General features: G+C 40.6%; 1 protein-coding gene across 2 annotated transcripts; it reads right to left on the reverse strand.

The window, feature by feature from the left end:
- Window positions 1–108: 108 nt before the first annotated feature.
- On the reverse strand, window positions 109–22,577 carry LRP11 (LDL receptor related protein 11). 2 transcript variants are annotated; one of them, XM_081943276.1, is made up of 8 exons: window positions 21,814–22,577; window positions 19,306–19,463; window positions 13,083–13,224; window positions 7,887–8,012; window positions 5,879–6,076; window positions 2,779–2,949; window positions 1,184–1,282; window positions 109–883 (listed from the first exon to the last, which is right to left on the reverse strand). In XM_081943276.1, the coding sequence occupies exons 1-8, from the start codon at window positions 22,367–22,369 to the stop codon at window positions 729–731; spliced, it is 1,605 nt and encodes a 534-aa protein (XP_081799402.1). In that variant the 5' UTR covers window positions 22,370–22,577; the 3' UTR covers window positions 109–728. The 2 variants fall into 2 exon arrangements, with proteins under 2 accessions (XP_081799402.1, XP_081799403.1); XM_081943277.1 differs by lacking the exon at window positions 2,779–2,949.
- Between the last annotated feature and the right edge of the window lie 918 nt (window positions 22,578–23,495).

Consider the following 23,495-nt stretch of genomic DNA (forward strand, 5'->3'; position numbering starts at 1 on the left):
ATATTTGGATTAGATGTGACTGCTGTATCGGTATCTGCTGTGATGTGGACCACTGCAACAGGACGTCATGCTATTGCAGGAGCATAGATTAACCACTAGCTTCCAATATTTTAAATTGGGTTTTATCACCATACAAAACCAATTCGCGAAACAGAAATGGTGTAAAACAATAAGTTTAAAAGAAAATCTTTTGTACACTAAATGTATTTTAAGCTATAGTGGCATTGCACTTGTTCACTAGTAATGTGATTTTGTTTCGGTGGGATTGCAACAGATAAACTGGATTATTTTATATCTCCATTATAGGCTATTCTTAATTCCATACTAGAGTAATTCCATACTAGAGCCTCCAGTTGGCTTGGGGATGAAAGGCATTGTAGATCAAAACACTGCAGGACACCATGTTGGTGAAAGCTACCGCGTGCCGTTACAACTCTGTACATCAGTGTTTCTTAACCTTAGTAATTTGAAGGGGTGTTAACTTCAACTCCTGGAATTCCACACTGGCTGAGGAACTTCAGGAGTTGAAATCCCCACTTGTTCAAGTTGCCAAGTTTGAAAAACAAATGGTGTTCATCTATCATAGGCCTTGAAAGAAAATTTTGGGAAGATGGCTGCTTATTTTGGTAACACAGTTTTCACTTTTAAAAAGAATTGTGAGATGCAAGAGGCACACTTTTGTGAGAAAGCTTGATAGCAAAAAAAAGTATCCTGAATCTTGCTCTAGTCTAGAGATACATTCCATTTATGAGGTAATCTGACTCCTCAGATGTAGTAGGTCGCGCTTTCTTTAATTTCTGCCGGACTAACCGCAAACGGCAAGCGACCATGAGTAGCAGCAAAGCAGTGATGGCTAACCCCAAAGCCAGTGGAAGTACAGCACCTAAAAAGAGTAAGAAGCAGAATGTACTAAATAGGCAGTCAATTCATAGATAAGACAGGAGCATCATATTAGCCAAATAAACAATTTACATTCCTGAGGATTTCCCAAAGCTGAACCACTTAATGGGAGATGAGAATATCTGCTCTGTCAGGACATAGTCATGAGGGTGGTATAATATGACATTTCAACAGTTCATATACTGTGGATGATGCCTTTTGCTTCATGATGATTCACTTTTGTATATTTCTGTGTCTTGAAACAGAATAAATCGGTTGGAACCCCCCCCCCCCCCATCGTTACCTGTTTCTGGGACTGGAAGTCTCTTTTCAATCTGAGTGCTCTTTGAGCTCACAATATCATTGCCATTCTTATCTGTGTCTTTCCCTGAGATTCTAGAATCTGTAAAAACAAAAGAATGCACCATCAATATATATTTCAGTAACCCACGGGTGTCAATCGTGTCACGTGACATATCACAATGTTTTTGGCCTTTGCAGAGCAGGGGTGGGCATGGCCTGCCTGTGTCATATCTAGCCCATGGGTCGCCAGTTTGACACCTTTGAGTAGCAGATAAATTGCATCACAACATTCAAGAACTATGTCTTACGCTAGATAATGTAATAAAACTGTTTCTTTATAGCTTGTAAAGAAATACGTATCTTTTATTTGTGGACTATCATATTTGCACTCTGAGACCCTCTTCTGGCTGAGATTTTAACATAACTAGGTAAATGATCCTTTTTTCATGACCCAATTGACTGGATCCTGGTGCTTTTAAGTAACCTGACTTGCTTGGGGCTAAGCTAAATCCCTTCATTTGATATGAAATTTATTGGGAAGTTACCTGATGCTCACTTCTGAGACTAAGATGTCACCAACGTAAAAAAGGCAGACTTAGGTGTGAGGTAAGAACCTCTATCTGATCGTCTATTGTAACAGTGACTCTGGATGCACCACTTTAAAAAAATATATTTTAAAAAGGGGGGATGTAAAATAACTGGTAAGCTATGGCATGGTAGCTTCTTTAACAGTAGTTGAAAGGAATTATTTTTTTAAAAAAAATGGCTATTGAGAAATGGACACTGAAAATTTAGAATAAATTGTGCCAACACAACAAAGTTGAAACAGTTAACATGGGAAAAAATAGTTGGTTGTTCTTAAGAACATAGCCACAAAAGCAGAGACTTAGTTTTACTATATGCAGCTGAGCTCCCACCACATACGTTTGTTTAGGTACTGTTCACTAAATAAGCCCTACGTTACATATTCAACCCTAAAGCAATGATTATATTATAATTTAGCCCAGAACAACTGTCTTGATTATGAGTGTTTTGGTAGGAAGGCTTCAAAGTGACACTTTCAAAATGAACAGAGTACAGCACAATTTAGTTTAGTCAGTAAACTTGACCAGTAAGCTTGAAGAAGTAGTTCCACCTAAGAATGATTGCTGACTGCTCTACAAATTCTTTTTCTCTTCTTAGAATTTGAAAATTTGAAATATTGAAAAATGTTCACCTTACAGTCTAGACAAAGTAAATGACAGGGGCCCAGAGAGTGAGATGACCATTTTCAAACTAATAATGTTAAATGATAAATTTTTAAAGTTGGCAAATACAGCCAAGCCCACATAAAGTACAAAAAAAATCAGTATTTGATGCCATTCTAATATTTACATGCTATGCAAATCTATCCATTACCATGATAGATTTTATGACAAACAGATCTGCACTTTAGCAGACTGCAAAGGTATTCTATGCTTAAGCTTTCTATCAGATCTTTCTCCATCAATAGGACGATTGCTAAAACACAACTGGGATTCCAATTGGACCACAAAGCAAAGTGTTATGCTATGTTATGTTGTGCCACTTCCCTACCCCAGGTGACTGATTATTTACCATGAACTTTTACACATTCAGCAAGACAGTCAGATTCTTGAAGAAAGTTGTTTTCATTGCCTTTGCAACCACCATAGAGGAAATGCATGCAAGTGCCTGAAAAAGCATCAAAATGCCAGCGAGGGAGGTGTTTGTTGCATGAGCCAGTGGCTAGGGGGAGCAAACACTGCTCTGTAATTATAAGAGGAAAATAGATTAAATCCTTGTAATTATCCTTAACATATGAAAATCAGACAGCAGTTAGTTTTTATAATATACTAGCCAATAACCCAGTGTTGCCCGGGTATTTATTTATAGGGGGAAATGTCCGGACCAAAGGTAATTCCTAATGCTGGATTTTCCCCCTTACCAGAGGGAGCCCCCTTGTGGACTACTGTGAAGCCATTACCATGGCAATGCCACTGCACTACTGTACAGTAGAAGCCCGTATGGTAGTACAACACAACAGGCTGTATCTTAACAGAACACACACCCTGAGGGGTGTTAGGGGTGTCTTATCCCCACAATATTTGTTTCCAGAGAGTAGGTCATCTGTGTACCAAGTTTGGTTGAAATTGCTTGAGGTGTTCCACAGTTATGCTGCAACACACACACACACACACACACAATGTTGTATTTGTGCTGATAAATAAATAAAGGGAGATTAGTATGGATCCATTTCAAGGATCCATGGCTAGCTGATGAGAGCTAAATAGCTTGAAATGGATCCATACTAATCTCCCTTTATTTATTTATCAGCACAAATACAATACAAATATAAAAGGGCAACATTAAAAATAAAAATATGGGTTTCTGTCTGGATGGTTTTCTGTGATGAGCCGAATGACAGAAAGAGGGAGTAGTGAGCTCCCTTCCATAATTGGGCATACCAGGGGTTGTAACACAAATATATATATGTGTGTGTGTGTGTGTGTGTGTGTGTGTGTGCATGTGTGTGCATGTGTGTGCGTATATGTGTGTGTGTGTGTGTGTGTGTGTGTGTATGTATGTATGTATGTGTGTTACAACCCCTGGTATGCCCAAATATGGGAGTGAGATTTTATATATATATGTATGGCTAGCTGATGAGAGCTAATTAGCTCGAAATAGATCTATACTAGTCTCCCTTTAATTATTTATCAGTACAAATACAGCATATATATTTATATATATAAATTTAAACAAAGGCTATAACACAATACAGAATCTTGTCCTTGTCCCTTTTGTTGACCTGAAAAGAATCTTTCCAGCCACAGTTCCCAAATGCAGCCATTTAAGTATGTTGCCTTCCCCCTCTGAATTTAACAGAATCCAACACCTGGAAGTGTCTAATTATTTCTACCCACTTCATTCACTGTTCTTCATATTAAAGAAGTTGCTTCCCTATATAAGGCATTCATCCCTTGCATATTCCAGTCAATTAATCCTGAGGCAGTCTTACCCGAGAAGCACAGCAGGAAGGGTGAGGTGATGGCACTTTGTTCATAAGTAGTCTAATGACAGAATGTCCCTGCGGTTCTCCCTTGAGTGAAGGGGAGTCTGAATACATGATAGAACATTATGCATGTCTCACATGTCATTATGTGCTATTACTATTCCATAATAGTAGTTTATCTCCAAATATAACAAGCTAGGGAGATTACAAATAGTCCTCAACGTACGACCACAATTGAGCCCAAAGTTTCTGTTGCTAAGCAAGAGCATAGTTAAGTGAATTTTGCCCCATTTTTGACCTGTCTTGCCACAGTTGTTAAGTGAATCACTGCAGTTGTTAGTTAAGTTAGTAACACGGTTGATAAGTGAATCTTGCTTCCCTACTGACTTCGCTTGTCAAAAGGTCACAAAAGCATGACCCTGGGACACTGGTTCTGTCATAAATATGAATCAGCTGCCAAGCATCTGAATTTTGATCACATGACCATGGGGATGGTGCAACATTCATAAATGTGAAAAATGGACACGAGTCTTTTTTTTTCAGTGCCATTGTAACTTCGAACAATCACTAAACGAATTGCTGTAATTCAAGGACTACCTCTACGGATTCCATCCAAGAAGTAGTATACTATTAGTAGAAAACACTTCTGCTCGTACTAAATGAAGCCTCCCCTTTTCAGATATTCCATCCTGTGTTCTCTCATGCAATATTGCTCAATTTCAATTTTAATTTTCAGGAGCAGCTTTGCAGAGGCAAAAGGGCTACAATGTGTAGGAGGAAACCGCATAAGCACATGAAAACGTGCTCCAATACTACAAGAATAGCACTGAATACAGCTGCTCTATATCTTTTTTCATAGTCTGTGCAAAATATATAGGGGAAAGCATTGATTAATTCACTGGTGTTTTTTTTTTTGAAGTACGTGTATAAATTATGATCTATCTTCCATCCATCTCTACCCAACCTTGATTGTACACATGAGTATTACTCATCAAATTTTGGAAATTACCTGTTTTCCCAAAGCTGTAGCTGAATTAATTGCATTCATTTCTTTAACAGATTTCTATAGTCAACTCAAGGAACAAAAGTGACCTTAAAATTAAACCTTACGTTTTTTTGAGGGTGAGCTAATCCACAAGTGGTACATTTTTCATGGCATTTTGGTTAAAAATTTAAGGGTCAGTGAATAGGCTTATACGACTATATACAATAATTCCACATTTGAGCAAAAATAACTTAACTTTATAAGTAAGCCTATTTACCAATGTACTACTCTAATACAAAATGCATTAATATACACATTCATACATCATATGAATGCTTAGACTGCAGTGCCTGCGGGATTATAATAGCATTTTTCCAATTCATAGGACTATAGATTTTATATTTATTCAAAATATAAAGGTGGAGGTGGTCAATCGAGTAACAACAGATCCTACATCCTCCCCCATTCTACTCACCCCTCTGCTCCCCACATGTCCTTAGATTTTAATCTTTGGTTTAAATTTATTTGTGTTTTAATGTAGATACAGTATATTTTTATGACTAATCCAACCAAAATTACCTTATGGTAAGACGGATAGCCAATACATTTTATAAATCAATCAATCAACCAACCAACCAACCAACCAACCAACCAACCAACCAACCAACCAACCAACCAATCAATCATATTGTTAATCTTACCTGGTATAAACCCTGTAACTTGTTTCTTTGGTCCCTGAGAGGGTGATTGTTTGATTTTCTCTGCTTCAAATACTTGAGTGCTTAGTGTACTTGTCTGGGTGATTTCAAATGTAAGGTCTTTATTGGCTTTTTTCATAAATTCAACTGAATTTTGTTGAATAGTGTCTATATGAGTTATTGCACTCTGCCCTGAATTATCTGAGTGTAAAAAGAAAACACAAGAACATAAGGAAAGCCCAATTGGATTAGGCAAAAGTCCAACTTAATTCATTGTTTAGCTTCTCATAGTGATCAACCAGATACCACTGAGGTGAGACAAAGTAAATGAAAGTCACATGTCATTTTGTGATGGGCTATCTTCATTTTCTCACTCACTCAAAGTATACTTTCACCCCGTCCTGCTCAAAAATCTAGTCCACACACCTGCCACAATTTTTTTCTTTTGTAGACCCAAAGTGCCTGGACTGTAATATAGCCAATTGCTAGAGGATAGCATAGAGATAGTCAAAACCCCAAATCTTTGCTGACATCTACTGGCCAATTGGAAACTTGCAGCTTAAGTATGGTAGCTATACACCACACAACTAGCCTTGCTGAAAACATGGGGCAAGGAAAGAGCAAGGGAGACAGGTGAAGCCTCCTGTGCCTGTGGGACCCAAGCAGTGGTGGGTCGCAGGCAGTATGCTCTGGTACGGGCGTACCGGAGCCTGCCCGGAGCACTGGATACCGTTCCGGTACGATGCTCCAGAGGGCCCACCCGCCCACCCGAGCTCCTTACTGGTCTTTTAAGTCTTCGGCGCTTCCGTGCATGGCGCATACAGTGCATACAGCGCCTGCGTGACGCTCTGCTGAGCAGCTGGAGCATCGCAGAGGCACAAAGATGCATGCGCGCGCTGCACACGTGTGCACGCGTGTGTGCACGTACTGCGCCTCTCCATGTGGCTGCCGCCGGGCCCGTTCCAACCGTGCCAGTTGGAACGGGATCCGGCACCCACCACTGGACCCAAGGCAACTGTATTCTTTCTAAGCCACTGATATCTAGACCACTGTTTCTCAATCTTTGTCAACTTGAAGATTTGTGGACTTCAACTCCCAGAATTCCCCAACCACCATGGATGGAGAATTCTGAGAGCTGAAGTCAATACATCTTCAAGCTGCTAAGGTTGAGAAATCCTGGCCTAGAAACAATAAATACCGATATTAGTGTGCAAATGATAGCATTTTAAAGAAGGAAATGTTGCTTAACTGGGTTTTTGTCTCTCCTATGTGTTTTCTTTTCTTTTCAAATATTAAAAGGTACTGCTAGTCTGTATGCCACCAATGGAGCAACTGTGCGCTTGCTTTTCATGGAAGAAAACTAAGAAAATTTTGCAATTGGATGGTACCTTCTGGCAAGTTCAGAGACATGCAAAATGTTTCACTATGGATCTAAAGCCATGCTTGTACAACAATCTCAGTGATGATGGTTCTTTAGTTTTTTTATAGGAGCCTTGGTGGCACAGTGGTTAGAATGCAGTATTGCAGGCTAACTCACTGCTCACAGCCAGGAGTTTGATTTTGTCCAAATCAAGGTTGACTCATTCTTCCATCCTTCCGAGGTTAGTAAAATGAGGAGCCACCTTTTGAAAAAGGTTCTTTTTCAAGAGGCAACTTGAAAAACTAGTCCAGAAAGTCCAGTTGTCTCTTTAAAAAGCACCTCTGGGACAACCATGACTTGAATGACTGAGAATCTCCATAGACATTTAGAGGACCCAGATTGTTGTGGGCAATATACTGATTCTGTAAACCACCTAGAGGGCTATAAAACATATAAAGTAGTATATAAGTCTAAGTGCTAGTAAAACATATAAAGTAGTACGTAAGTCTAAGTGCTATTGCTACTGCTATTTTCCTCACCCTAAGACTCAAATGCATGATTTCAAATCTACATACCTTTACTTATTATTGAACTATTATTTTTGTTGAGCTATTTTTTAAATGCTTAAATGGACAGGTTCTGTTCACTCACATTTATGGCAAAAAGCTTCATCTGACCCATCAGGACAGTTGTTCTCTCCATCACAGGCATAACTGATGTCAATGCAGCAGCCGTCATCACAGAGGAACTGGTATCGGGAACATTTCCCAACACAACCTGCAATAGGCCAATTCTCAGGTTAGAAGACAAATTAAATTGCAAAATATAAGAAGAAGCAGTTTACAATGGATATTGCAGCAATGGAAGCCCCCCTGTTATGCATCCTTTCGTCCCTGTCCTTCCTTCATAAAATGACTATGAATATTTCAGGTAGAAGAATAACACAAATGTTGAATGTCTCTGGACAAGGGGAAAAAAGCAACTGGTTAAAACCAAATCCTGCCCGCTATAAAAATTCAGCATACACGGGATATAATCTGTATTGCTGAGCTGAGAAAATTAGTGGACCAGAGGAATGCTGTGGATATAATTTACCTGGATTCCAGTAAGACATTTGATAAAGTAGACAATAATCTACTATTTGATAAGATAGAAAGCTGTGGGTTAGACAGCATCACCACCAGATGGATTCATAACTGGCTGACTAACCATACTCAACATGTAGTCCTCAGTTGAAGTGCATCTACATGGAAAGAAATATGCCGTGGGGCACTCCAAGGCTCTTTTTTAGACCCAGTACTCTTCAACATTTTCATCAATGATTTGGACAAGGGAATAAATGGGGAACTCATCAAATTTGCAGATGACACCATGCTGGCAGGAATAGGCAACACTCCAAAAGATAGACTTAAGATACAGAAGGATCTTGACAAACATGAACATTGGGTGCTATCTAACAAAATGTAATTCAATGAAAAAAGTAAAGCTCTACATTTAGGCAAAAAACCAAAATGTACAGGTACAGTATATGTGATACCTCACTCAATAGTAGTAATTGTGAGAGGGATTTTGGAGTCCTGGTGGACAAGCATTTAAATATAAACCAGTAGTGTGCAGCAGCTGCCAAAAAAGCCAACACAATTCTAGGCTGCATAAACAGAGGGATAGAATCAAGCCCATGTAAAGTGTTAATACCACTTTATAATGCCTTGGTAAGGCCACACCTGGAATTCTGCATCCAGTTTTGGTCGCCACAATGTAAAAAAGATGTTGAGAGTCTTGAAAGAGTGCAGAGAAGAGCAACAAAGATGATTCGGGAACTGGAGGCTAAAACATATAAAGAACGGTTGCTGGAATTGGGTATGTCTAGTTAAATGAAAAGAAAGACTATGAGTGACACGATAGCAGTGTTTCAACTGGGGGGTTGATACAAAGAAAAGGGGGTCAATCTATTCTCCATAGCACCTGAAGGCAAGACAAGAAGCAATGGATGGAAACTAATCAAGGAGAGAAGCAACCTAAAACTAAGGAGAAATTTACTGACAGAACAATTAGTCAGTGGAACAACCTGCTTCCATAAGTTGTGAATGCTCCAACACTGGAGGTTTTAAGAAGAGATTGGACAACCATTTGTCTGAAATGGTATAGCACTTCCTGCTAAGCAGGGGGTTGGACTTAAAGACCCCCAAGGTCCCTTCAAACTCTGTTATTCTATTCTATTATAAGAAACTTCTGTTCTGAGTTAATTGCTCATAATTGTTGCATTTTATATGACCTTTATTGCTTTGCATTTATTTATTGGATTTATATCCTGCCTATTATTTTAAAGCTGAAGGCGGTGTATGTAGCCCTCCTATTTCTTCCTGGAGAAATTAAAATATTTAACAATAGAGATTACACCTGCTCCCCATTTAGCAATTATCTCAGCTAATAACCATTTGCAACCATAATGATAATGAATGGTAATAAAAATCATTTTCCAACCAATTTTGGGCTTCTAACATGCTGAAGTGAGAGTAATGCTGGTGTAGCTGTGTAAGAGAACCATCTGAATGAGATGACAGTCACCAGTCATTTTTGCATTCTCTCTCTCTCCCTTCTTTCCTCCCTCCCCTCTCTCACAATCATTTCATTTTGCTTAATACTTAACTTTCCTGGTAGTTGAAATGGGACTCAATTGCTAAACAAGGGGTAGGTCTATATGTAACTCAGGGCTGAATTTTGGGATTCTTGGTGTTATCGGAGCTTGGTTTGCTTTGTCCATCCGTTTCATTATCAGGTTTGATCATGTTTCATTATCAGGAGTGAGCTTTGTTTGTTTAGATATAGTAGTCTGGACTACCAGCCTTGTTGGATTTGGGCAGGATGTGATGATTAGCAGTATCGTTCTTTCATTGCTGCTTAGTGTGATGATTAGATATCGCTTCCTCCTTCTCTCTGTGCTGGTATGTTGATAAGGGACGAAGTGCTCAGCAACATTTGCTCCTTTATTGGCCTATGGTTAGTCCTTTTGAACGCTTCATAAATGGGGTAGTAGTCCTCAACTTACAACCATATTTAAGCCCAACGTTGAGACGGTTAAGTGAGTTTTGCCTCATTTTACAACCTTTCTTGCCAAGTCTAAATGCTATTGCTATTCTGACAAGCAAAGCCAATGGGGAAGCCAGATTCACTTAACTGGGTTACTAATTTAACAACTATAATCTGGCTTCCCAATTGGCTTTGCTTGTCAGAATAGCAACAGCAACAGCATTTAGACTTATATACCGCTTCACAGTGCTTTACAGCCCTCTCTAAGTGATTTACAGAGTCAGCATATTGCCCCCAACAATCTGGATCCTCATTTTACTGATCTCGGAAGGATGGAAGCTGAGTCAACCTTGGGCCTGGTGTGATTCGAACTGCCAAATTGCAGGCAGCCAGCAGAAGTAGCCTGCAGTTCTGCATTCTAACCACTGCCCCACCGCAGCTCTTAAAGTCACAAAAGGTGAACCAGGGACACGGCACATAAATATGAGTCAGTTGTCAAGCTTTCAGTTGTCTGAACTTTGATCACATGACTATAGGGATACTGCAATGGTTTTAAGTGTGAAAAGCGGTCATAAGTCACTTTTTTCAGTGCTGTTGTAACTTTGAACGCCCACTAAACGAACTGCTGTAAGTCAAGGACCACCTGTATGTCTGTTGACAGATCATTTGTCAGAATATCAAGCTTGTAATTGTCTTTATAAGCATCAGAGCAACCCTAGAATATCTGCCAGCAACTGGTGCCTTAGGAGACCAGACTCCTTTTGGCAAGTCTCTTGAATTTTTAGTATAACTCGATCTCACTCATGCAACCCAAAATAAATATTTAGATTATTTAAATCGAACTCTTGAATAAAAGTGGAGAACATAATTCTGATAAATAAATAATAGGAGAAAGAAGGGTCAGGAGAGCAAGGATACTTCCCAGCAATGGTTGCTATGGTGATTAGAATGTTGGGGGAAAGTACAACTGAGCTGGAGAGATTGTAAAAACCTGGAAGGAAAGAAAGGGAAAATGGAGCAAAGCCGAAAAGGTAATAGCAATGAGCCAGGCCCAAGGTACAACAATGGAGTCTTTTTCCAAAGACTGGGGCAACCTAGGCTGATAGAGACAGGAGGGCTGCGGGGAGCAGAAGAGAGATGCCGTATCTGCAGAACAGCTAGGCTGTGGTATCTTTTGATCTTGGCACCTTGTAAGTCATGATTCCTGAATCTGGTCTCCAACATCTGAATCTCACCATTGGTTGTTACCAGGGGTGGATTCAGCCGGTTTGGATCAGTTCGGACAAACCAGTAGCTCCGACGATCAGCTGAGAGTGAACCAGTTCACTCCGATGATCAGGTTTGGCCTCCCGCCTGCCCTTGCACTTTACCTACCTATATCTTCTCAGCTGATTAGTGTGGCAGAGCGGATTGCCACACCCCAGCTGCGTTACCTCCCAAGAAGTAACGTGGAAGGTAAGTTTTGGTAAAACTGTGCACACACACGCAACACATGATCACCAAATCGGTTGTTAAACTGGCAGGATCCCACCACTGGTTGTGACTCAGGGATGAGATGGTTCCTACTGGAATTGGTTATATACTTGGAGAGATTCAGAAGTAGGTGGTAAAAGCTTGTCAGCCTTCCAAGGTAATCCAGAAAAGAAACTAAGACTACCTTTCTTGTAAGGGTCCAATAGCAGAATCTTGCCAGTCTGAAAGCACTTCTCCTCTTCTCCACCTTTACTTTCCAGGGAACTAGGGAGGGTCGTTTCTGAGACACTTTCCACATTCCCATTCTTTCTGTGGATAGAGATGTCTCTTATCTCACCACTGCTCTGGTTCCAGCTGTTCTGCCTTTTTCTCTTTCAAGAATGTTCCTACTGACCATTACAGAGCCAATGCACGTACTTGCTAAGGTATTGGACTAAGAGTAGCCAGATCCATATTCAAGTCCACCCTCAACCATGGTTATTCACTAGGTGACTGAACAGTTCCATTGCTAGCTTCCAATCTACCTCACGGGATTGCTTGTTGGGGAAAACATGGAGGGCTACATATGCTGTCTCTAGGAGCTCATTTAAGACAGGATTAAAATGTAGGAATTATGAATAAAGTTGGCTCACAGGATCAGTGCTGGAACAAATGCTTTGCATATTTGTTATTTTTATTTTCTGTTTGTACATTGTGCCCAGATGTCATCTTGTTTTTGGCTGGCATTGGTTTTCATGTTACTATTTGTAAACCACCCAAAGTCAATTGGAGTAAATACAATATGGGGTTCATTTAACTAGACGATTGGACAAATTGTGCATTAGGTAAAAAGGAATGAAGCATTCTCGGCATTGTATAGAGAAGGAAAACTGCTTTCTTATGAGATAAAGTTGCTTAAACATGTTGCTCAATTTCAAGATATCTGCCCAGGTTAGTATTGAGTTAGTATTGTGGGTCCTGCTATAGTGGGTGCCACATATAATGGCAAAATTATGTCTTAGAGACTACATCTGTAATAGAGTTTATTAGAATGCAAGGCATAGCATGCCAGGAGAGCCAAATGAAAAAGAGAACCCCTTTTCAACCCTGGCAATTAGGAATTCTGGGAATTAAAGTCCACACATCTTAAAGTTGCCTGAGTTAAAAAGCAGTGGTGTAGAAGGAAATGTGGTGGATATTGTACATTATGGAAATTGTCTCTTTAATGTAGTTTAAGTGATAAGACCTGTACCCTATTTGCAATATATTTAAGCACCTCCTGTTGTGATTTTAATTACAGACATACAGTCTCTCTCTCAACTATACCACAGAACAAGAAAATGGTTATTTCAGCAGTTTTCTCACCTAATTCAGAATGAATCATTGGAAGTACTGTCACTGAGATGTTATCTGAACTCCTTTGGCCAGCTGTGTCAGTCACGGTCAACTGCAGTGTGTATTTTCCTTCTTGCATATGAGAGAGCTTCAGCGTTCCTGGCTGAGATACCTGAGCCAAAGAAAACAGGGCATTGATGGAATCCCATCCTTCATACTGTAGCTACCAAGGTACAACTCTCATACAATCATGAGAGGACTGAGATGCACGCACGCACACACATTCTATCTTATACATAGGAGGCTGTAAATTTAAAGGCATCATGCCTTTTTATTCCTATCTAGGTTGCCTGAATACAGGTAAAGAAAATCAAAATAAGTCTAGGGTTTATTGGTAAAATGGATACTGGAAACAAATACAGTGATCATTTGTAAGTCCCCCCTCAACCCACCACATTGGATCAATGTTTCCTTAGATTTCAGGGTGGTGTAGCAAAAAATACAGATTTGAGACAGTACAGATTTCAGTGCAGTGCTATCATAAAAGAGCAACGTGTTTGAAATTCTCCAGGATTGCTGTCATGCTGTTAATTTTAAAATCTTAAAACTGATCTTAAAATATCAAGAGGGAATTTATAGTTTACATCTCAGTGAATCTGTCAACTTTCCCAAGTAGCAGAGAGCAGGAAGTTATTCTTTCAAGCCCCTAAGACATTTTCACAATGAAGAACACTGTAAGCTGCAAGTCCACATTCAAGTAAGATGGAAGATAAAATAAGTTATTTAGTAATGAAATAGGTACATTTCACTTGCCAGTCTTGTCAACTGGAGGGAAGCAGCATCAATGTATTTTTGGCTCAGAAAATACGTGACAAACCTCACTTACATTCTCATCCATTCATGTGTGCTCTGTGTACACAGACAAGCACACAAATTCTCCTCACAAAAGGAGAAAATAAAAGGAGTTTGTGTGCTTGTTTGTGTACACAGAGCACACATGAATGGATGAGAAATGCATGAAGCAGGATTCCATATAATCAGGCATATACAAGGCTGATCTTTGGTAGAGAAAAGCTATTTCTTCACAGCTTTTATCACCGATTCTATTCCTATTCCTATTCCATTATTCCTATTCCTTTCTATTCTATTCCTTTCTATTCTATTCCTTTCTATTCCATTCCATTCCATTCCATTCTATTCTATTCTATTTATTAATTCTTTTATGATAGATTCTATTTTGTTGTTTCCATATTTTTTTTTGGATCTGGGAATTCAGTTTAGCTAACAATGCAAGCTTTGTATATGCAATCCTCACTGCTTATCATTCAACTACTAAACCAGTCTTCCTATTATACAGATCTCCACCTCCATCTTCCCTTGTCACTAGTAGTAACTTCAACTATGCTGAATAGTTGTGCTTAAGACTGAAGCATTAGAATCTTAGCACCTCAGTGTGTTGCCGGTGAAGAAGAGCACTCTGGTATAGCTATTGGGAGAGAAAGGGCAGGGAAACCTTTGCAGGCTTAATGTAGGAAAAACAAGTTCTATTGAAAGATTATTACAGAAAGAAACACATTATTTTTCCCCCTGTTACAACTAAATCACAAAACAATATTGTTTCTTCTACAGGGGATAGATCTATTCAACATTTCTCAACCTTAGCCATTTTTAAGACATGTGGACTTCAACTCCCCGAATTCCCCAGCCAGCTATGTAAATTATACTTCACATGTCTTGCCAAGTTGCCAAGGTTGAAAAACCCTGATCTATTCCATCAGTTTTCAACAGCAGGTGGCAGCCATGGCTCAGAAGGTCTTTGCACAACTACAACTATACTGTACCCACTTTGGATCAAGAGGCCCTGTTCATAGTCACCGATGCCTTGATCACCACTTGGATTATAACAATGGGCTGTATAATTTTGTGAGATTATCCCTGAAGACCACTTGGAAGCTGTAGCTGGTCCAAAATGCAGCAATACAGACAGTTATGGGGGGGGGGGTATCTCAGTGTACCCATTTAATGTCTACTTTGTGAGCTACACTGCTTATCAGTGTGTTCTGGAGTACAAATTAGGATGTTGGTTCTCGTATATAAAACTCTTCGTGGAGGAGGGCCATGTTATTTGTACAGCTGTTACCTCTGATTACTTCAGTCTGTCCAGTGAGATCTTGCAGTCTTGGCATGCCTGTCACTTAGACAGTGTCATCTGGCAGAATGTAGAGGATGTAGCTTCTTAGTTGCCACTCTTGCCCTTTGGGACAGTATCCCCATAACTTAGGAGGGGTGGGCTGCTGGGGGTTCGCAGGGGTTCAGGAGAACTTCTAGCTAAGATTCTGTGCAGTTCGGAGAACCCCAAAATCTCACTCCTGGCTGACCCCGCCCACCCCACCCTGCCTCTCCCAGGAGTCCCCAAGCAGCCTGTTTTGGATGCAGGTAAGTGCAGGGTGCGCGTGGAGGCTTGGGGTGTGTGTGAAAAACGGGCCTACCGGAAGTTCAGGAAGAGGGCCTCCAGAGCCTGCGGAGGCCGTTTTCACCCTCCCAGAGGCTCAAGCCCAAGGAGGGCAAAAATGCCCCTCCCCCCCTGGTGCAGGAGACCAACTAGGCCACGCTCACTATGGCCACACACACACAGCAACTGGGCAGAGAACTCCTTGCTAAAATTTTTGAATCTCCCCCCCTGCATAAGATATGGTTGGCCTGATCCTGCCTGCTTTTCAAAAACCATTACTAACCTGGCTCTTTCCCCAGGTACTGAGTCAGGTATGCTCCCATTGACTGAAGCTTTTCCAAGCATTTTATGTCCTGTTGGGTTTCTGATTATTTGTTCATTGTGTTATTTTTATATGCGCCCAATTGTGATTTGTTTATTGGTGATATGCTACTCTGAATCATGTGCTGGGAGGGCAGCTGTATAAATCACATAAATAAATAAATAAACCTAACAAAATAAAATGTCATTTGCCTTGGCATCAGGCACACTGAAACAATACAAGTTGTCCTTATTCTAAGCCAATGGTCCCTGACCTAAATGCTGTAGGACTTTCCAAAAGGCACTGTGATATGTTTAATTTCTCTTTACACCACTGCTTACTCAGAATTCAGGTGACTTGAACAAAGCATCTATATTTTATCTTGTTCAAACATACAGTTCTATTCACCATTGTGAGCTGAAGAATAGAAAATTAACTCATTAACACCAACATTACGGTGAGCAAATATAATCAGCAACTTACCCCAATTATGTTAACAATAGCTGCAATCAGGCATTATGGGTTGGCTTTTAGGAAGCAAACACTCTGCATCTCAGGTCTAAAACATTTTAGATAATTTAAGCAAACTGAAGGTCATTTGTTTTTTGAGGGGAAATCTGCTAAATTTAAAGTGAAATATTCTTATTTATGCTTTGGGTTTGCTATATGCTATATCAAACGATTTGACTCTTTTATTGGTGTATCTTGTAAATTAAATGGCTATCTGGGAAAAATAAAAGAGTCAAATCGTTTGATATAGCATAGGCATACCCTTTTAAGATTAATATTTCAGTGGAATTGTAGCAATATTGCAACCCCATTGGAGATAAACTCTGATTAAGCAAAATACAACTGCAGTACATACTAAATAAATAACTACATTTTAAACAACATAATAAAGTAATAACTACTATAGTAGTACCTCTTCGACTGCATCTGTATGATGACAAAATGACAAGTCCTGAATGCAGTAAATAAATATATTTTTTTGGGAAGTGTTCCTATAAATATCTATTAGATTCTCAGTCACCTGAGAGCTAAAGAAGCTTCTTGGATGAGAAGCAAAATGTCTTCAAAGGGGGGGAAAAACAGAAAGTCCAGTTGCCTCTTGAAAAAAGTACCTTTGGGTTCCTATAGATACTTAGTACTATGTCAATTTGAGTGTCTACATGAATTCCTGGACATGACATTTTGTAATGTTAATAGATGCAGTTGTTTTGCTCATAGATTTCGCTGATGAATCTTTGTTTAAACATGGGTTCTCAAAATCTGTGGTCCTATGTCTAAAATGGTGAGGTAATCTCACAAATTAATCAAGGAATGTCTCCCTTGTTATAATGAGTGCCAGAGTTCAGTTTACCATCAAATTGGTCCCTTACCCATTCTTTATCCCTTTTATGCATGCAAAACTGGAGGCCTGCTGGACCTCAGTCCTGCCTCCCCACTCAAAAGATAATTTCCAGGACACAAGCAGAAGTGAAAGAGACATAAGCAGCTACTTGAGGCAAAGCACTATCAGGCACAATGTTCTTCTCTGTGCGTTTTATACATTCTACCTCCCCACCTTCCCCCAACACACACACACATGGGATCTTGGTTCCCTATCCAACATAAAAAACATATTGTTTTGCAAGCCTCTCCTCCTGGAATCATGGAGTCTGGAAAGGACAAAGAAGACCGACTTCTGGGGATTCTCTACAGGTGCCTCATTCCTTCTATTTTCACTGCCATCCAGGCACCTTTCCTTTCGTTTCCTTTCCTGTCCGTTATCTTTGTACATATTTCCCTTCCCCCAACTGCTTTCACACTCCTTGCACATGCCTTCAAAATAAAAAGGTGACCCTGTCTTTGAGCACAGTGCTGGAGTCCTGCACTTTCCATTCCTAAAAATGCAAGCAAATATATGTTACTCAAAGTCTGCAATGCCACACCAAGAAGTAACTCTCTAAGGCAAAAGAAAAAGCTGAAGCAATCCTGACCTGATCTTCTCATTACCCGCTAGCCAGAATAGTAGGAGAGTGCACTTGGGACATCCCATAACACATGCAAAATTGGGATTCTTTATCTCTTTTATGCATGTAAAACTGGAGAAAACTTGATCCTGCTGTGATAGGAGAAGCCAAATACTTCTCCAGTCACAGCAGGATTGGAGTTGAATTAGCCAACCACTTTTACTTTACTTTACTTTATTTAGAATTTATAGACCGCCCCCTCTCCCCAAGGGGACTCGGGGCGGTGTACAGACAAAGCTAAAAACCGTATATACAATAACAATATTAAATACCCCTTTTTAAAAAACAAATTAAATATAGAGTCTGTACAAGGATAATAAAAATTAAAACAGATTAAAAGGACAACCCCTTAAAATTTAAAATTTTAGGAGGAGGATTGAAAATTAAAACTACGATTGGGCCAGGCCAGCTGATTGGAACAGGTGGGTCTTGAATTTCTTGCGGAAGGAGCGGAGATCGGTAGTAGTTCTGATGTCGGGGGGGAGGTCATTCCAGAGGGTCGGGCCCATCACAGAGAAGGCCCTACTCCTGGGCGTCGCCCGCTGGCATTGCCTAGTGGACGGCACCCGGAGAAGTCCCTCCCCGTGAGAGCGAATTGGTCGCAGGGATGTATGGGGTAGGATGCGATCCCGCAGATAGCTAGGTCCTGTGCCATGGAGCGCTTTAAAGGTGATAATCAACACCTTGAAACACACTAATTCATCTAGGCAGGGAAGAACCACATTTGCAGAGTAATCTGGCTTGTGTGGGCAACTCCGCCTATTGCAAGTTGTTTGCTGTCACTCAGAGGGCCATGACCCAAGATTGACTCCTAACTATCGTATCAATGCATTCCTTTAGTATCAGTGCCTTCCTTTAGTGTGGACAGTTTGTTTTGCTCCTCAATCTGAAGGCTTGCAGAATAGAATCATTACCACCACCCCACCCCACCCCACCCCCGACTTATTAGTTACAATAAAACAACATGTCAATCTGCTCAAAAGATTGAGTGACTAGTCCCAAGTCACTCAACAGATTTTCATGATTGAGTTTTTGTTTGTTGTTACACTGTGATTTATAAATCATTATTTATGGTTTAAGATGTGTGGAAACCTACTGTGATTTATTCGGTAAATTGTCATTACTTAAACCATTGCTTAACGAAGATGCATGAACTAAGACTCAGACCTATTTAAAAATGGAACTTAGTTGGATATGACTATAGTAGTTCTACTGATTTTAATATATTTAGCCTAAATGTCACTGAATCTGAATTCAATTGTTCTCTGTCTATGTGTGCAAGGGTCTGTGTGTGCATTCATCTGTAAACTGAATTTCACAAATGCATGCTTCAGGAAACAAATATGAACAAAACAAGTGACTGCCTCTAATATTTCTTTACTTTGCTTTATTCTGACAGAACAGTGAATATTTTTCAATTTTGTTTTTTCTAAAATCCCACAAAAGATGCAGTAAATAATATGCCTTATATTGCAAAATATAACATACCTGCATATCAACGGAAGATGCACCTTGAAGTAATGTCCACTCATATCGTGTGATTCCATGGTCATCCACACTTTCTCTGCCATCCAGAATAACCCAGTCAACAGGTAGTTGTAGAATAATATCTTCTCCTGCCTTGCTAAGAGGAGGCTCATCAGTTTCTAATTAAAATAAAGAATCTTAGTGAAAAAATGAGCATAAATCACTCACAGTTACAATTATTGTCTTTGCCTGACTCACTTGTATTGTTTTACTGTAGATTTTTAAATCAAGAAAAATCTGTCCTAACAAAATATTTTCATCAATCTACTCCAGACTTTTAATATGAGTTTATTGGATACAGATGAAAACGTTCGATATTTAAGGTTCATGAAGCCTATATGTAAAACAGATTCTGAGATTTTAAATTAGATATCATTTTGCTTTCTATGTAACCATCTGCTGACTGGAACACAGGCTCTGATAAGCATATATTCATCCACACAGTTTGATCATTTTATGGTCATGTTTTTGAAATCTTATCCAATTCTGCAAAATGGTTTTTTCCCTTGTGAAAAATGCTGCTGCTTTTCCATTTGATACTCAGGATCAAGCTTTGGTTTAGAATTTATTTTGACATAGTTTTTGCTTACCAAGAGTTGCAGTTTGGCCAACAATGCCCTTGTTGCTGGGTTTCCCCCATTCTTCTCCATCATTCTGCAGCCTCCTAAGCTACCCTTGCTTCTATTGCTTCTGAACTAAGAATATGAAATGTGAATTATCTCATGTCTTTCTTGGGGTTTTAAATGAGTTGTGGAAAGCCTGGAGACTGCACACTGATGGAGAGATATGGATATATCACTTGAATGTCACATAATATAAGTGCATGCACCTTGAACCCCTCCTAAAATGTTTCATCAAAAAACAAATTTATTTATATGTTTATTTTCTATACAATTAAGTGGAATGTCTAAAAAACTGCAATGGAAAACATTGGCAGATTTTTAATTGACTCAATTAAGAATCTTATGTGAAGAGGCCCATTGAACATTTCTGGTCCACTGTGGATAATAGTTGGAGAATATTTTACGCTCATGATTATCCTGCTCATTTTTGAGCCAGGCTAGTAAATGTAGCTTTAGTGATTTACAGTAGGTCTACAAATAAATTGTGATCTTGGTATGTATCTGAAAACCTTTCTAAAACATTTCTAATCATTGCTGATTTGGCTTGTCCAGAGCCACAATTTATAGCCGGCAATAGAAATTTTAGTTAAATATCTCAGGCAACAGGGCTATAAAAATACAGTTCAAGTGTTTTTGGAAAGCATCTGCAAGAATAATTTGAAAAATGAAGGGATTGAACCCAATCAATTGATTCTGGAACTGCAATGACATAATAACTAACACATTGTTAATTGAATCATGGTTTCTTGAATAAACACAATTGACTAGGTTAACTGTGGCCTCACACATAAATGAGGAAAATACGTTTCATTTCTAATATACTGGGTAAGTCAACTTCTTCATTTTATTCCCTAATAATCACTGATTCATTTCCAGTCAGAAAAATAAAACTACCACTCTTCAAAACTTGAAACCTAACTGTCCTTCCCTGTCCATGTAGTTGGCATACTAAACAAGATATGTTAAGAACAAAAAAAATATTACTGTGCAGAAAGATAAATTTGTGTTATGGAATGGACTAGTTTGACGTAGTTAGTCTACATATATCAAAATTAGATTCATATCTGACCATTTTTTGCCAGACCCAAATCAATTTTGAAGTAAGAACAGACACACTAAGCATCACTGTTTAAGGACTCATAAAATCTGGAAAACAGGCCCAGAGTAAGGCAGTAAGGATGACCAATGAATGAAAAAGCTAAAGTAATGGAAATGTAAAGCCTTCACAGAGTAAGGTGGGATATAACAACACTCCTCAAATTCCTGATGTCACCAAGGAGAAAGCAAAATCCTGTTCTGTATTATTCCATGACAATTACAAGAATGCATTTGAAGCAAAACTCCACAGAGGAAACAATCATCCATAGGGAGTGAGCTCTGTTTTATTGGATCATATAATCAAGCAGAGGGTATACCTCTTCTGGGAATACTTCCAACTGAATACCCACCAAAGCAGTGGAGTGGAAAATGCAAACAGCCTGTGCAAGTACACAAATATGTGAAGAAGATGATGCTGGCATTTTTTAATTGTTAGCCGCCCAAAGTTGTTTGCTGGGAGGGGCAGCTATAGAAATCAGATAGATAGATAGATGGATGGATGGATGGATGGATGGGAGGGAGGGAGGGAGGGAGGGAGAGAGAGGATAAATCGAAATTTGGGGGCAGAGGGAGGAAGTTAATACTACATTATGTCTCCAATCTTATATTCTAGTATTAAAGATATTGTTAAAAGTCTTCTGCTCACGTGCAATTCGCTCCCCCCCTTCTTCCCTGAACTGAAATCGTAATTATTTTAGCCCCCTTTCAAGAAACCTCCGAACTCTTAAGCCGACGGCGTTCTTCTTACCCAAAGCCGGAGGAGAATGGCTGGTGGGTTCCAGGAAGTAGCTGTTGTAGCCGCGCTGAGGGGAGAAGACACAGACGGCGCGGCCGCGATAGGTGCAGTTGAAGAGATAGCAGCGGACCGAGGCCGACTGCTGCTGCTGCTGCTGCAAGACGGCGAGGGTGCAGAGGGCATCGGCGCAGCAGGCATCCAGGCAATGCCTGGGACCAACCACCGAGTCCGGAGACCCCAGGAACGTGGCACCGGCCGCGATGGAGTCCTTGGTGCGGATGATGGAGTCGGACCTGACCGAGAAGAAACTCCCGCCACCGCCGGCTGGTCCTTCGGTCCCTCCTCGGCAGCGGCCGGCCACTTCCTCCAACTCATAGCTGCGGCTGCCGGAGGGATCCCTCTCAAGCTGCCGCTGGCGGCGGAACTCCTCCAGCAGCGATTCCACCCCCGACGCCGCCGGGGATCTTAGTTCTCCGGTTGACGATTCCGGCGCCCCCAGAAGCAAAATAAGCGGCGGTAAGAGCCAGAGGACGAGGAGGCCCGGGGGGGCGGGCACTTCCGCGGCCATAGCACCCAAGGGACGGAGGCCAGCCACGGCAGCGCAGGACGATGGCGGTGCTGACGACAGAAGGAGGGAAGGGAAAGCCTGGCTGCTACCACTGCGGTCCGGGAGAAGGAGAAGAAGCGGGTGGCGGTGGGCGCGCCATGTCGGCCCCTCCCTGCACCAGCCGCCGAGGACGGAGAGCAAAGGCAGCGACTTCAGTCAGCACCACCGATCCCCGAACAGTTCCAAGCGGGAGGCCGCCCCGCCCAGGCCCGCCCACGCTCGGTGGGCGGAGGGGAGGAACTCTGGGGATGCCCCGCCTAGCCCTCTCTGGTCGCTGGGGGTGGGGGTGGGTGGGTGGGAGCAGTCACTCCTTGCTACGTTGAATTGCTGACGTTCAGAAGGTGGGATTGTGTGGATGGAAGGGGTGGGGGAGGTTCCGGGTAAAGTCTGAGGAAGCTCCTGAGGCCGGGCTTCTGCTGAAGCATGACACATGCAAGCAGACCTCTGTACCTGCAGGTGGCCTGTAACCTCATGGATTCAGGTTGATAATAACGACGGAGGGGGATGTTTCACTGGCTAAAAAAGCATATTTTATTTTGAGATGTATTACAGGTGTACAGAGATCAGGCCACAGTAAGAAATTATCCCCATTCTACAGTAGCCTTCCTCTGGAGAATCACATGCTGCAGTTGTAGATGCAAAGAGCACAATCTGACACAGACCGATCAACCATCCAGACATGTGGTTCCTCGGCCAGTTGTGTTATTAACAACCACGGCATTTGCATTTACGATTGTGACATTCTCACTTACAACAGTAGCATTTGCTTGACAACCGTTGCAACAAAAGTTGTAGAATTGAATTAGCCACATTTATTATAGAAGATCTATTAGAAACAGGAAACAGGTTAATGATAGGAATTAGAAAATATGGAGATGTGGCAGGATTAAAAATTAATAGAGAAAAGGCCAAAATAATAACCAAAAATCTGAAGGAAGAACAGAATAAAGAATTAGAAAAAAATAGGACTCCAGGTAGTAAAGAAAGTCAAATACCTGAGAATATGGCTAACTGCAAAGTGCTCAACCATAAAAGAAAATAATTACACAAAATTAGTGCAACAAATAAAAAAAGATTGAGAACTATG

The sequence above is a fragment of the Natrix helvetica genome (assembly GCF_964273705.1).
Source record: "Natrix helvetica genome assembly, chromosome: 2".
In the NCBI taxonomy this organism is placed as follows: Eukaryota; Metazoa; Chordata; class Lepidosauria; order Squamata; family Natricidae; genus Natrix; species Natrix helvetica.